This window comes from Mobula hypostoma, chromosome 6, assembly GCF_963921235.1.
Source record: "Mobula hypostoma chromosome 6, sMobHyp1.1, whole genome shotgun sequence".
In the NCBI taxonomy this organism is placed as follows: domain Eukaryota; kingdom Metazoa; phylum Chordata; class Chondrichthyes; order Myliobatiformes; family Myliobatidae; genus Mobula; species Mobula hypostoma.
In genome coordinates this window covers 161,977,721-161,994,348 of record NC_086102.1, presented here as the reverse complement: position 1 = coordinate 161,994,348, position 16,628 = coordinate 161,977,721, and the positions used below count along the sequence as shown (strand labels likewise).

Here is a 16,628-nt window from a genome sequence, read left to right as displayed (position 1 = left end):
GCTTAAATCTCCCCTCCCATGGGCCCCTGCGACCCGTCGGATGAACGTGGTGTCAGACTGTCCCCAGAAGGTCCGCCCCGAGCGGGTTGTTCCAGACACACTACCGCGTGTCTGCCCGCGGCTCCCGTTGGCGGTTTGAGGCCCGCATGTGCTGGCCGCCATAAATGCACTATTCAAATTTGAGTTTATTTTGTATTCTTGAATACACTATAATAGTGCATAACAACTGATGGTTAAAGAAAGAAAGAACGCCTGTTATTAAGGTTTTTCAATTCTAGCATTCCTGGCAACGTTCACAGAAATCAGGTGATTTCTAAAGATTGATCTTGACTGGGTTTCTAACATTAATATTACAGAACTTAAACTAACTGATGTATGGTGTAGGAAAAGAGATTTTAAATATTTCATCACTTGGAACAAAATAGAAATTTGCTTTACCTGTCAATAGCATGATGCTACAGTTTTTCATCATAAACTGCATTATTGAAAAAATAATGTACATGCTGAAATAGTAAAGATTTCATACTTATTGCATCTGTAAATGAAGATATTTTATTGAGCAATGTTTCTGATGTAAAAATTGCACAATTGTGAAATGTCTCTATTTCTTTGAGGATTCTTGGAGATCTACAAAAGTATTTATACTTCAATTACTCAAAGGGAGGTTTTCTATTTTCTTAAATGTGAAAAAGAAAGGCATTGGGCTGTAAAAGAGCAACTATTCTAAATTGTTCAATAATATTAAAAGGACGATACTGAATATTGTTGTATATAAGCAATTTTATTTTTAGGATATGCACTGATTCGGTACAACAATGTGGCATCGGCTGTGTATGCTAAAGAAAAGCTGCATGGATTTGAGTATCCACCTGGCAATCGATTGGGAGTCAATTACATTGATGATGACCCTAGTGACAGGCAATCAAAGTAGGTATATGTAAAATAACTAGAAAATTGGTCAGTGTATTTTGTGCTGTTTTGAATAGTTAAGCCCCTAGCACTCAAGATTAGTAGATTTCCATTATTTTGTAATCTCTTTTAGCCCAGTTGGAATGATGGCCTTACAACTTGTGGCAGCGCAGATGATGTCACTTGCCTGTAACAGTCCAGTTGGCCAGCAATTGGTTTCAGCTTCAGCTGTGAGTACTAAGTGATAGATGATTTATCTTTTTCCCTCTATTTGAAGGTGGTTGAAGACAATGTGGTCCTTTTGATTTAGGAAACTTTTTTTTAAATTAACGCATTTATAATTTTTATAATCACTTCTGTTTATCTACAGTTGGAAGAAAAGGTTTATGAACCTGTTGCGATTACCTGGTTTCTGCATTAATTACTCATAAACTGTGGTCTGATCTTCATCTAAGTCACAGTAATAGACACATGCAATCCGCCTAAACTAATAACACACAAACAATTGTACTTTTCATGTCTTTGTTGAACAGCTTAATCATTCATTTCCAGGCAAGAAAAAGTATGTGGACCCTTGTACTTAATAACTAGTAGAACCTCCTTTAGCGGCAATAACCTCCACCAAACACTTCCTGTCGCTGCTGATCAGACTTGCACAATGGCAAGGAGCAATTTTAGACCATTCCTCAGTTCATCACTATATCTGGGATACCTTGCCTGAACAGCCCTCTTCAGGTCATGCCAGAACATCTCAGTTAGGCTGAGGTCTGCACTCTGACTTGGCCATTCCAAACCACAAATTCTCTTCTTTTTAAACCATTCTATTGTTGATTTACTCTTATGTTTCGGATCATTGTTGTGTTGCATCATCCAACTTCTACTAAGCTCAGGTGAAGGACTGCTACCCTGACATTCTCTTGCAAAATGTCTTGGTACAATTTTGAAATCATTGTTTCCTCAACAATTGCAAGCTGTCCAGGTACTGAGGCAACAAAGCAAACGCAAACCATGATACTCCTTCTACCATTCTTCACAGTTGGGATAAGGTTTTGGTGTTGGTGTGTAGTATTCTTTTTCTTTCAAACATAGTGGTGTGCATTTCTGCCAAAAAGTTCAACTTTTGTCTCATCTGTCTACAGAGCATTGTCCCAGAAGCGTTCTGGAATACCTAGGTGGTCTGTTGCAAACTTGGGATGTGCAGCAGTGTTTTTGTTTTGGAGAGCAGTGGTTTCCTCTGTGGTGTCCTTCTATGAACATCATTCTTGTTCAGTGTTTTTCTTATTGTGGACACATGAACAGAGACTTTAGCAAGTTCTAGAGATTTCTACAGGTCTTTTGCTGTTACGTTTGGTTTCCTTTTCACCTTCAGCACTGTACACTGTGCCCTTGGTGTATGATCTTTGCTGGGCGCCCACTCCTAGGGAGAGTAGCATCAGTACTGAACTGCCTCAATTTGTAGACATTTTCTCTTACTGTGGACTGATGAACACTTGGGTCTTTCAAAGTGCTTTGTAGTCTTTTCCAATTTCATACTTCGCTACAGTTCTTATAGGGTCCTCTGAAAATCGTTTTGATCGAGGCATGGTGCACATAAACAGATCTTTCTTGAGGAGAGCAGACTCTGTCAGTAACCTGACTTTATGTGTCTTTTTTTAATAGGGCAGGGCACGTCTGCAACGCACACCTCCAATCTCATCTCATTGATTGGAACACCTAACTCCAAATAGCTTTTGTAGAGGGCATTACCCCAGAGGTTCACGTGTTTTTTTTAACCTAGACTATGATTGTTTAATGGTGTTCTTAGTATTGACGAGAAAAAGTACAATTGTTTGTGCAATATTAGTTTTAGGCAGATTGTTTGTGTCTATTATAGTGATTTAGATGAAGATCAGACCACATTTTATGAATAATTAAAGCAGAAAACCAGGTAATGGCAAAGAGTTCACAAACTTCTTACAACTGTAATTTCTGTTGCCAGCATCTTGTGCATTATGGTGCTTCTGTTAATTAGCAGAAAGCTGTTAATTTACTTGAAACCTGTATTTTAAGCCATATACACGCCATGTAATCCAATTGTTTGTGAAGGTGCCTGGAGGTTGGTGTTGGATTTGTGGTTCATTTTCCAAATAAGTTTGTGTGCTGGATGTTGTTGGACCCAGCACGTTATATGCAGTCCTCATCTGTTCATACTCGCCTGGTCTTAGTTGCTGAGGTTTGATTTAGCTGCCTTTCCACACACTGTAATTGGGTGGTGAGCTGATGCGTTTGACTCATTGAGCTCCTCCAACAAATTGCTTGTGACTCCAGATTCCAGCATCTACGGTCTTTTGTGTTTCTGTCTCTCTCCTTATTTGCTTTATTAGATTTTCCACATAACTGAAAATTTTCACCCTGGTACCATTCTTGTAAATCTCCTTTCCACTCTCACTGAGGCTTTATTAACTAAATTATCTTGAATAGTGCAGCTGACTCTGCATACTGGGAAGACAACGTTACTGGTTTGGAACCTGGAATTCAACTCAAGATGTATTACTTATACCATATAGACAGGAAATTAAATGCAATTCATTAAACAATCTGGGTTAAATATTAATATGAAACAATCAGCTTCTCAAAATTCCATTTGTTTCTCTAACATCCTTGAGGAAATCTGCCAAGTCTGCCTTGTACAAAAATCCAGATCCTAAGCAATGTTATCAATTACTGACTGCATGTGAAATTATCCAGCAAGCCATTTGGTCACATCGGACTGCTTAGACAAAGCATAATAATCCATCTCAAATTTCCTGAGATCATCTCTGTTGTCATTATGACTGTGGTTTCATGCTAGGCTTGACTCATGTAGTCCAATGCTAAAATGCTAACTTCCTGCAGTTCCTCAACAAGTATTCTATCAGCACCTTTCGCGGCAAAGTAACCTGCTTGGCTGCAGCATCCATTACTGAGATCTACTATTCTTGTAGGCTGGTCATTGTGTTTCAGCAACATGTTTTGCTGCAGTTTGCCAAGACATTTTCAAAAGCTTGCTCCTAACCTTGTGATGCTATTACCTTGATGAACAAGAACACAAGAACGGCTAGCCATTGAGAACACCATTTCAAAATGTTGCAAGGTTAGAGTTGTTGTATTTTTTCTTGCCCAGAGGAAAATAGTTGTAATTGTTACAGAGCAGCCATCGTAGCTTAGCAAGGGAATCTCAAAAGAAATTTAGAACAAAGAGGAACAAAGAAGAATAGAAAAGCAGTTGGCAAAATAAATTGATGGCAAAACAACATCAACCAGTAATGTGGATTAATGTCTAAAAACATTGAAGTATTAAATAAAAGCTGCTTTTTGTGAATGGTTACAGCATACACAATAAAGTAAATGAATTAATGGCAAATGGGAATCAATAGGTCTGATTGTTTCATAGATGACAGGCTTGCCTTATGAGGAGAGATTAAGAAGAATGAAAGGAGATTTCTGTGAAACGCAACATTGTTAATGGGCTATATAGGCTAGATGCAGGGAAAATGTTTCTCTTGGCTGAATAATTTCGGACTAGAGCATCCAGCTCCAGAATAAGGGGTAGGCCTAAGCTGAGGAGCAATTTTCTTCACTCAGAAGTGTGTGAACCTGTGAAATTGTCTACCTTTCAGGGTCGTGGAGGCCCTGTCATTGTGTTCACTCAAGCACAAAATTAAAGAATTTCTGTGAAACTAAGGGAATCTGGAGATATGAGGGTTGTGCTGAGGTAAATCAAGCCATGATCATAATAATTCACAGACATGACCTGAAGAGCTGGACTATCCTATTTAAGTTCCATCATAAGATGAAATGGGAATGTTCGCTGATGGCTGCACAATTTTTTTTTTGTAATTTATTTTTTTTGAAGTTCATCATCAAACAAATATTTCCATAAGATGTATTTCAGATATTGTACATGTATATCATATAGTAATATATGCCACAAATCTCCACATAATATTTATCTGAGGTATACACTTATAGGAAAGAGAGGAGAGAAAGAACAAGCAAAAGGAGAAAACTAAGTACATGTAGGGGGTGATTTTTTTTTACAACATATTCATTGATTTGTGAGAATAAAATCAGGCCTATTAGGTGTTACGTAGTTAAAGCATTTTCCCAGGATGAATCAAATTGTTCCAACTTATGATTAACGGCTGCACAATTTTCAATTCCGTTTGTAACTTCTCAGCAAGATCACAGCCCAAGATAATATAGTGGCAAGGAACATTTTATCAGAAGTTTCTACACTATCACCATCTGCAGCTAGAAAACATCTAACCATCCAACCTTTGTATTCGATGGCATTTGCCTTTGCTGAGTTCCCCTAACCATCAAGTGGATCAGCCAGACAGTTGCTGTGGCTGCAGAACAATAGAGGTTGAGTGTTGGGTGATGCGTGACTCATTTCCAGAATCTTTCCTCCATGTAGAAGAAATAAATTGAGAGGATGATGGAACATTCGCTGTTTACTGAATGAGTGTAGTTCCAACAACTTCAAGAAGCTCAACATCTTTGAAGATAAAACAGCCAATAAAATTGATGTGCTGCAACCCACCCTACACATTTATTCCATTCGCCACCAGCGGCAGTGTGTACCGTCAATAGAATATGCTGTATTACTCGTTTAGCCCCTTCTGAGAACTTCCTCCAAATGTACCACCTCAATCAAGCAGCACACAGACCACAACCAGGTGGGAACACTGACACATGAAAGAACCCCACCAAGTCCCACAATATCGTGACTAAGAAATGTAACTGTTCTTTCAACATATCAACTCTGGAACTCGTCATCACAATGTTATAGCTGTACTTTCTCAAAAAAGAATTCAGTACGGTAATTTGCCATCACTTTTTCAAGCAAAGTGAGTGTTGGTGATCAACCACTGGCCCAACTGCAGCTATCCATGTCCAAAAAAACGAATGTTTAAAACAGAACTTCAAATTGAACGTCATGATGAGTTCAAAGAACTTAGCTATTCCTTCATATTTGGGGAAAATTTCTAGAACTCCTTAACAAACATTACCATGTGGCACCCTACTAGATATATGGTTTTTTTTAAGAATCTCAAGCACAGTTAGAGATGGGCATCAAGTGTTGGACTTCACAATTGTGTCCAGGTCCTATGAAGGATTGCCAGAAAAAAATTAAAAATGTATTGCATTACTTTGTTTTTATTTTTCTGATACAGCCAAAATTGCTTTTCCTTTTTAGCAGCTTGGGTTTTTTTTGCCACTTTCAAATGCTTCTATGCATGCACCCTGAGATTGTTCTATTTCTATATCCGATCTAAGATAGTGCTGGTGAAGCCAAAGCGACTACTTATCGATTGCAAATAAAACAAAGAAAACAACTAAATACTTATTAATAACACTATGAATAATGTCCACTACAAACAATAAAGAGGCGAGTAGGTGCAAGGCAGAATTAAGGCCTGAGATTTGATTGATTTAAGCACTAGACCGTATTTTTAAAGGCTGTGTACGGGCCGAATCGTGGTGGTGGGGTCTAGACTTCAGAGTGTTCTGAGAGGGATGAGCGACCACCTGATGTTTGGACGATTTAAGCGCTGGGTCAAAGTGAAAAGGTCAGGGTGTCAGGACTGAAAACAAGGGACGGGCCAGTTCTGCTTCCTACTTAGTTCAGCACTGAACTGAGGCTGTGGGTGCTCCGGCTGCAGTTATGCCTAGTTTCGTGTCTGCATTCACTTTCGTCAAATTTAGTCCTGAATGCCATTTGCTCACTTTTATTGTTTGCACAATTTGCTTTTTTTCCCTCCTCTGCATATTGGGTGTTTGACTGTCTTTTTTTTAAATGGGTTATTTTGGGGTTTTTTGTTTTGTGGCTGCCTGTAAGGAGATGTATCTCGAGGTTGTATAATGCATACATACTTTGATAATATATTTTGAACTTTGAACCTGTTACCACTCTTCCCACCAAAATTAGTCTTAAATTCCATTTATTGTGTTTCCTACCCATTTCATCAGTCAGTGGAAATCTTTGCTGGCCTCTTTTCACCTCAATCTTTTGAAATTGTCCTCTTTCTCAGTCTAGATCTATACAGCAGTGGTCTTGACAGTGATCTATGAGAACCACAACTATATACAAGAACATGAAATATATCATTTATTTTGATTAAAATCAAATATGTGGAAGTAAGACTTTGGCTCGTAGGAAATTTAAAACTTTAAACTAAATACTAACAGAGTAAACGTTACAGCTCCTTTTATCATGAATAAAAGGTCATTGACCTGAAATGTCAACTCTCTTTCACTCTCCACAGATGTTGAGAGACCTGGTGAGTACTTCCAGTGTTTACTGATTCTATTTCTGCCCGCAGCCTCCTGCTTTAATTTGGAAAAAAAAATGTTAATTGTCTGCAATAGCAAACATGACGAATGAAGTATCAGAGTCCTTGCCAAATTTTGGCATTGTTGGTTATCCAGGCTGATCATTTGTTTCTGCCTGACTTATCATAACCTCCATGAAATACTATAATCAATTACAGTACCTAAAATTGATAATCTAAAGGAGTGATGATTATTGTTTTTAGTGATATATTTGTTTCTTTGAAATGTTTTTAAAGTTGTGAGAACTATGTGATCATACTTTAGTTTTTGAAAAAAATTAACTCATAAATTCCAAATAAAAGTTTTAATGCTACAGTTATAATTTACATTAATAGATTTGCTTGAATGCGTATTAAATTGTCAGAAAAAATATGGCTCAAATATAATGTGGCTGACATTTATTGCAGAGTTTTGCAGGGAGCAGTAGTAACCAGATGTCGCGGTTGCAAGTTGACTTCCCTGTACCTCCACCTCAAAACTTTGCTCCTTCTGATAGTATTGTCAGAGAGCGACTCTTTGTCGTCTTCAATCCAACTGTTCTGCCCCTTGATGTATTGGAAGACCTGTTTTGGTAAGCAATGTGTTTAAATTTCTCAAGCACCAGAATCAGTGTCAGGTTTATTATCACCAGCATGTGTTGCGAAAGTAGTTAACTTAGCAGCAGCAGTACAATGCAATACATGATATAGAGAGAAAAAATGAGTAAATCAATTACAGTATATATGTGTGTCTGTGTGTATACATGTGTGAGTGTGTATATGTGTTTATATCTGTGTGTGTGTGTATAGGATTAAAAATAGTGCAAAATAGAAATCATATATAAAAATGAGTTAGTGTTTATGCTTCAATGTCCATTTAGGAATCGTTTGGCAGAGGGGAAGAAGGTGTTCCTGAATCGCAAATGGGCCTTTTGCATGTTTAATGATATTCATATTTCTGAATTCTTTTTCAGAAATGCATGGTTACGGTAGAAATGTAATCAATATTTAAAAAGAAGCAAATTGCAAAGGGATAAATCATCATCCCTTGATCTTAGGACATATTATTCCAACCTTAGAAGAAAAAACTATCACTATCTTAGGCAGCCCAAGTCTGAGGATAAATTGTTTTCACTTTGGTTCTGCAGGTTTTGAAGTGGCTCATAAGGTCAAAGTAGGACCTGCTGACATTACCAGAGGTGGCGCTTCAGATTATTTTTGAGGCAGACAAGTGATTGGTTTAGAAGCTCAATACACTTCCCATATTTACATCAGCCTCAGATGTTCATTTTCCATTTTGCACAGTCATTGACAATGAGTAATGGGGATTTATGAAGACCTAGAGAGAACTTACTTGAATCTTTTCCAGGATCTTATCATGGACTTCTTTTATTAGATTGCAGTGTTGTGTAGCAAGGACGGGTTAGCAGAGAAACTTTATTTTGTAAGTATTAGGTGTATACCCTATTTTTTATTCTTCAGTAAATGAGTTGGGAATAACTTGGAGATTGGCCTCTAAATATGTACTTTGGCAAGTATTGTCTGTATGCTGCAACTTGGTACCTGAATTTGATATGACCCTTGGCTCTGGAATAGAGGTGATATAGGTCAAATAGTTTCCCATTTGTATTACACCCTGCCCTCAAATTTACCTGGTCCATTTCCAACACCTCCCTACTCTTTCTCGATCCCTCTCTATCTCTGGAGACAGCTTATCCACTGTATTTTATAAACCCACTGACTCTCACAGCTACCTGGACTATACCTCTTCTCACCCTGTTTCTTGTAAAAATGCCATCTTTTTCTCTCAATTCCTCCATCTCCGCCCCATCTGCTCTCAGGATGGGGCTTTTCATTCCAGAACTAAGAGTCCTCTTTTTTCAAAGAAAGGGGCTTCCCTTCCTCCACCATCAACGCTGACCTCAACCACACCTCTACTAACGCATGTCTATGCTCATGCCATACTCCCGCCACCCCCCCCCCGGGATAGGGTTCAACTTGTCCTCGCCTACCACTCCACCAGCCTCAGCATCCAGCACATAATTCTCTGTGACTTCCGCCATCTCCAATGGGATCCCACCACTGAGCACATCCTTCCCTCCCCCCACTTTACGCTTTCTGCAGGAATTGCTCCCTACGCAACTCCTTGTCCATTCGTCCCTCCCCACTGATCTCCCTTCTGGCACTTGTCCTTACAAATGGTACAAGTGTTACACCTCCTTCTTCACTACCATTCAGCGCCCAAAACAGTCCTTCCTGGTAAGGTGACATTTCACCTGTGAGGGTGTTGGGGTCATCTACTGTACCTGGTGCTTCAGGTGTGGCTCCCTATATATCGGTGAGACCTGACATAGATTGGGAGGCCGCTTTGCCAAGCACCTATGCTCTGTCCGCCAGAAAAAGCAGGATCTCCCAATGGCCACCCATTTTAATTCCACTCCCCGTTCCCATTCCGACATGTCAATCTATGACCTCCTCTACTGCTGTGATGAGGCCACACTCGGGTTGGGGGAACAACACCTTGTATTCCATTTGGGTTGCCTCCAACCTGATGGCATGCACATTGATTTCCTCCCTCTGTTGCTCCTCCCCCTTTCCCTTTCTTGCATGGCCTTCTGTCCTCTCCTATCAGATTTCCCCTTTCTCCAGCCCTTTATTTCTTTCATCAATCGACTTCCCAGCTCTTTACTTCACCCCTACCCCCTCCTGGTTTCACCAATCATCTTGTATTTCCTCCTCCACTCCGCCCACTTTCTTACTCTGACTTCATCTTTTTTCTCCAGTCCTGTGAAGGGTCTTGGCCCAAAACATCAACTGCACTCTTTTCCATAGATGCTGCCTGGCCTGCTGAGTTCCTGCAGCATTTTGTGTGTGTTGCTTGGATTTTCAGCATCTGTGTGTTTTCTCTTGTTTGTTTTCCATTTGTATTGCTTTGTTTCACTCCAGCAGGACGCTTGGGAGTGAGGTACAGAATTGTAGCAAGGAAGATTGATCCAATAAATTTCTCAATGATGCAGCATCACTTGATGGCTTTTATGCTGTTGTGAAACAGAGATTAGATGAAGAGCAACCAAATATGAGTATTGAATCTGTTAACTGAGAAGACAAAAGGGTTTTGGTGAAGTCATAAAAGAACATGTATAGTTGTTAATGCTGCTTGCATTTCTCTTGGCATTAAGGAGCTCCAGTCACAAATCACAACCTACCATGTATGCTGGGAGAAGGAGGACATATCAGTTGAGCTGAGAGATGCTGTAATCATCATCTTCAAGATAGAAGATGTATTTGAATTCAGTAACTACAACTGGGTCTCACTTAATGGCCAACTGTTTTCTAAGTCAGTCCAGGGTCATGCTGATGCTTTATAAAATAGTTTGGTGTTGAATGGACTTGAAGAAGACCACAGCAAGAATAGAGTCACACTTGAGTTCTTCCAAGTGTTTTTTTTCTGATTGGTGCCTACTTGCTCCTCTATCCTTAAGTTCAGTTTCACTCTTGGTTTTCAGTGGAATGGGCTCTTGAATATTTGGGGCTCCGTAGATCCACTCACATTATGGTTGTCAGAGAGTCATTGGACTTCCCACCCTTCACCTGTTTTATAGGATCGAGATATGAAGGACGGAAGTGAGCTTCCCATATGTTATACAGCTATTAAAGCTGATCTGATTAATCAGTTTAAATTAATGAACTAAGTTCATGAGCTAGTTCATCAGATAATTTCTGCCCCTACCACATTTTTGGGGCAGTAAAGAACAAGGGACATCAATCAATTAATTGATCAGGTTTAAATATCTTTGGAAAAATAGTAGAGATAAGGAAGCAGGAGTTTGGAAAGATGAGAGAAAGCTGCCATAAATCATTTTGACTGGCTCAATGAGCTAAATAAACCACCTCTTTTATTACTTTGAAAAATATGTAAATATAGTTAAAGTTACCTATAGGGTTTTTAAATTTCCATTTGCCGGATTAGTACACGTTCTCTGAAGTTATATTTTGATTTAAATGTTGAACAATTTAATCCTCTTGTGATAAACTACCTTTTACTCTAAATACTGTATTTGAATAATGTAACATTTAAATTTGTATTAGTTAAAATTGCTGACAGTCTTAGTCTAATAGTGAACTGATCTTTTATGCTGAGAGAAGAATCTGCAAATTTGAACTTCTTTGTAAAATAAAGATTGAAACTTAACCTTTTTCATACACTAAATGTCTCTCTCCTAGTCGTTTTGGGAACTTGATTGAAGTGTATCTGGTGCCTGGTCGTAACATTGGCTATGTAAAATATGCTGAACGACACAGTGCTACTAATGCCATGGACATCTTGCATGGAAAAGTTGTTAATGGTGTCAAGCTCAAAGTAATGTTAGCTGATCCTCCGCGAGAAGAGTCACACAAGCGACAACGAACACATTAGGCAATTTTGCAAAAGGTTATGCAAAGGTAAGTGATTTCTTCCATTTAGTTTCAAAGGGTGAATGATAAGGATCATGCCTTATGGAAGGACATAAGATGATGCCTTCTGTTAGGTATTTTAAGATCTTAAAAAATTTTGTCAAGGCATGTTGCTGAGCCTGTAAGCTGATAGTGGGACAGCAGGGAAGCTGAGCTGCTGGGCATAAGCAGACAGAGAAAGTACTCATCAGTTTGGAAGATTGTTAAATTTGCAGCATGAGAAAAGGAATTTGGATGATTTCAGTGACGTAAGGTTAAATGAAGGAAGAGTGAGACTGGATTAAGACAGGAAGAAAAGGACAGTTCCTTGCTATTAACACAAAATATTGAATTTTCAGTAGTTCATTTTTTCATACCAAAGACTTGCAGTTAATTACGACTGCAATAGACTAAAATGGACGTGAAATTTGTGGTGGTTTGCTTATCAGGTATGAGCTAGAGACCAAGCTACTGTTTTTGTGAGTTGAAATAGAGCAGTCCTGACAGAACTTCTTGAATTTCTGCACATCTTCCCTTGCCTGAGGTTGCTGAAGTCTTCGTGCATTATTACCACAAGAATATTACCTTGCTGATATTTTGGTCATAAATTACAGATCTTTCCCAGGTTACCACAGGGTTCCATTGCTGAAAACTATTCATAACCTGTTTAACTCAGCCATTATCTGCAAGATGGACTGATGCTGCAGTAAACTGAGTTCCACGTGGCAGAAAATGCCTGTTCCCTGCAGCTGGCAAATCCATCCCATCAGTCTTCCAAACACCTATTCCTATGTATGGGCTGTACATAAGTTGGGTTTTCATAACCTCAAAGCTGTGTTGCTAATATTTTGTAATACTTGACAATTGGATCGAGGTTAACATACAGGTTAGCCAGATGTGTCACTAAATAAAATTTATTTATCTTATTATTGAGATACAAAGCGGAGTAGGCCCTTCCAGCCCTTCAAGCCACACTGTCCAGCAATCTCCCGATTTAATTATGGGACAATTTACAATGACCTATTAACCTACCACCTGGTACTTCTTTGGACTATGGAGGAAACCAGAGCACCCGGAGGAAATTCACGGATATAAGCTTACAGGCAGTGGTGGGAACTGAACCCGGGTTGTCTCTACTGTAAAGCATTGTGTTAACCACTGTGCTACTGTGCCATTCAAATCATGGTTATTGAATCCCATGTGAAGCTTAGTTTAGAAATTCATTTTTTAGAGTCTAGCAATAGGAATACTCCTTTTAGGTTCTAAAAGGCAACAAATTTCTTTGTGATTACCATGAAACAGTTCGGACAGCAGAAATTAAAACACCAGGAAATGCTAATTGATGTTCTTCCAGAGTTGCTGAATTTTATAAATTGTCTTAATATAACATAATTTATGATTTACTTACAACTGATTTTGGAATTCTCAACAGAACAGGAACAAAACTAGAATAATATTTCCTTGTTTTGATAAGCAAGTTTTCACCATCTTGATTATCATTCTGAATAAATAATGTCTTTGAAATGATCGAGTACGTCCTGCCATCAAGCTCTACATTTATATTTGAGAAATGCATTGTTCATTTTAATTAAGTGACTTTTTTAACACTGACGTATAAGTGGTTAGTTTACAGAAGCATTATATTGTAACTAGTATATATTTGCTGTTATAGATTTTTTTTTTGGCAATCTTCTAGTGACCCACAATTTTGATAGAATGAGGTTACATTTCAAAATAAATGCCAAGAATGCCAAGTCTTCTACATAGCAGATTAAAGTATACTGCCATCAAAGACATTCTGAAATTGGTTTCAAAATTTAAAACAGTGATTGAATGTTTTTAGGCAGAACAAGTAAATCAGTTTATAGAAAATTACAACAACTACAGTTCTTATTGGAAGAGTGAGATTAATTATATTCATCACCAAAACTCCTCCCCCCCCCCAACCCATCCAAACTGATCATAACACTGTGTGCATTGGTATCCTCAGGGCCTGATGATCTAGTTTGAAAACTGAACTATTCCTCATTACTTTTCATTCTTTAAAAAGACAAGATTTGAAGAATTGGCTAGTTTTCTTACCATCTGAAATGCTAATTTCTTCACATTCGTCCTCTTGCATTCTCCATTGCTACTGATTTTCTGCAATATTTCCATTTTAAAAGTCAGTGATATTAAAAACATTCCCAAAAATAAGTCATATTTCTAAATATTGTTCTTTTTGCTCTATAAAGGGGCATTCATATAATTCATAATTTATTTCTAGATATAACACAGGGTTTCCAGTTCGACATAATGAGCCAGCCTAATGAATCTTCCCAAAAGTAAACTGATTAAAAAATACATTTGCTCTTAACTTTTTTTCCAGGCAAGTGACTGATAAAAAATACCAACCCTCTCCGGTCAAAGTCTTTTTAGTAGCACTAGGTATTTAAGTGTTTTGAATATTTAGCTTAAAAGTCAAATCATCTATTTTTCAGGGGATTTCCTGGAAGTTAATATATACTGTACAGTAGACTACTTTTCCTTGTTAACAGATGCTTTTTACATTTTCACAGCACTTTTTATAAATGTTTTTGTTTCTGCAGAGTGGGGACAAAATGACATGACACATCAGCTGACTGACTGGCTACTTGACAGTACACAGTGACTTCCACTCGTGACCTTTGCTAGTAACTGAACAGTTTTTTTTATTTTCTGGGAATGGGCAGCAACTTGAAGTCCTTGACATATATTGATTACAGTGTTTAAGATAGGAATTTTAATAATATACACCCTGAAGAAAGTTGCTTTAATCCATGTAATCTTTGGATTCCCACCCATTATAATTTGAAATGTACTTGTTCTGTTGTCTTGCCTAACCTGTACAGAACATAATAAATTTTCTGTCGAACAATCTGTGTTTGTATATTCTCTGATTGTCTTTATTCTGCAACATTGTGACTGAATTATGCAGTAAATTAAACTGATTCAATCAGACACCCAATTACACTAGAAATCTAAATATCCACTTTAAGATATAGATTGATTTTACTCTGAAACAATTGGAGACTCAATAGAGTTAATACAATAAATTTCATCTTTATTTAATGTATCCTCTGGCATTGTAAAACATTGCAAGTTCTTCATAATGTTTAAGAAGGCTTTCCATGTTAACCAGCTAATTTTATCTTGGCAGGCAGGTTTACTGAGTACAGTTACAACATCGCTATTCTAAATGTTGTAACCTAAAGGTAATGAATACTGCAGATTAATTTTCAAATACAATTTGCTCCTAATAAGCTTAAAATTTGAACTAGTCCCTCCATCACCCAGTCTAATAATGATTATTAAATAATAAATGTTAGCATGTATTGCAGAGGTTGCTGAATCAGGCTTAAAAAATGTTCTTTCACAAAGTGCAGATATTGACTGCTGCTGGTGTTCAAGTGAAAATGGAAATGTATACAATAAGTGTATGGTTGATTTTTACTTAGTGTAAATTTGCTTTAAACTCTAAGGGCTGCCTTAACTTCTCAAGTTTTTTTAGGACTTTGGGGGAGGCTATTTGGCTCTTTTAACCTGTCTGCATATATTTGGGATGTTGGAGGAAAGTGGAATACCCGGAGAAAATCCACAAGGAAGAAATGGAGCATTTCTTATTCAGTATATAAGAAATATTCAGCATCCAAGATTATGTCCAAATGCAGGCCACTGAAGCTGTGTGACAGGAGCCCTAATGGCTGTGTCCCTATACCACCCTTAACGTGAACTTCACAGAGCTTCTTCGTGTTTTTTCAGGAAAAATGATCACACTCATTTGAATTGAAAACTCCATGCATTCCGAATGTGCTTTATGCTTGTACCTCAAAATGTACCATTTTGAAACAATGTTAGCAATAATATCTGATCTAAAATGTACTATTCTAAAAATACAATATCATAGAATCATATTGGCCCTTTGGTCAGCATGGACATGATAAGCTATAAGGTACCCATGTGCAGTAATTCCATTTACTCTTACCTGCCCTGTGTTTTCTATGCTTTGATTTTTTTTTAAGGTGTGGTAGATATTTTTCCAATGTTGGGAAAATACCTACCTCCATCACCCACTTAGGCAATATGTTCCAAATTCCATCTGGCCTCTGGGAGAAAAACTACTCTTGAGATTCTTAATAAACCTCTTACCCCATACTCTAAAACTATCCCTCCTAGTTTTAGACCCCTCTGCTATGGGAGAAATTTTTGCTATTATCTAATTTATCATGTCCTCTGTAATTTGTAAACCTCAATCAAGAACCCTTCAGTTTCGTTCGCTGGGGAAAAATTCTCATAACTGAAATGCTCTACCCAAGCCGCATTCTGGTGAATCTCTCTGCACCCTTCTCCATTGCAATTGTCTTTCCAATGGTGTGGTTATCAGAAGTGGTTAGTCCAGAATACTTCAGCTGTAGCTTTTTTTTTTACATACCTCTCTGCCCCTTTTAAATGAAGGCAAGTACTACCGCCTTATCCGCCCATGTCACTGCCTACATAGACATACATGTATCCCACAGAGCCTCTATTCCTCAATATTTAAAACTTGGTTGTTCATTTTGTTTGTCCTACCCTTATTAATCTCCCCAAAGTGCATCACCTGCATTCCATTTGCCTTTGTTTTAATAGCTGATCAGTACAAGACTTCTCTGTACTAGCAACTATACCACCAATTTCCATGCAACCTGGAAACTTACTAATTATAATTCCTGTGTTTCTTTCCAATTAGTTAATGTGCATAATGCCAGTAGAGGTCCCAACATCAAACTATCTGTTGCAGCACTGGTTGCAGGACTCCAGCAAAAGAAGGCCTTTGTCAGCCATCTCAGTCTTCTATTACCAAGCCATGTGGTCTAAACTTTCAGATCAGTTTCCTTTGTGGGCTCTTGTCGAAGGCCTTACTGAAATCACACTGCCTCAGTAATACCACTTTGA

The 16,628-nt window shown here is 38.1% G+C and overlaps 1 protein-coding gene across 1 annotated transcript in view; it reads left to right on the top strand.

Annotated features, from left to right (window-relative positions):
• rbm45 (RNA binding motif protein 45) overlaps nucleotides 1-14,570 on the top strand; it is a 30,726-nt gene extending 16,156 nt beyond the window's left edge. The window contains exons 6-10 of the mRNA XM_063052097.1: nucleotides 792-927; nucleotides 1,043-1,139; nucleotides 7,674-7,837; nucleotides 11,469-11,687; nucleotides 14,267-14,570. Coding sequence (XP_062908167.1) covers nucleotides 792-927; nucleotides 1,043-1,139; nucleotides 7,674-7,837; nucleotides 11,469-11,661 — 590 coding nt within the window. The 3' untranslated portion in view covers nucleotides 11,662-11,687; nucleotides 14,267-14,570. The remainder of the gene's footprint in view (nucleotides 1-791; nucleotides 928-1,042; nucleotides 1,140-7,673; nucleotides 7,838-11,468; nucleotides 11,688-14,266) is intronic.
• Nucleotides 14,571-16,628: the final 2,058 nt, after the last annotated feature.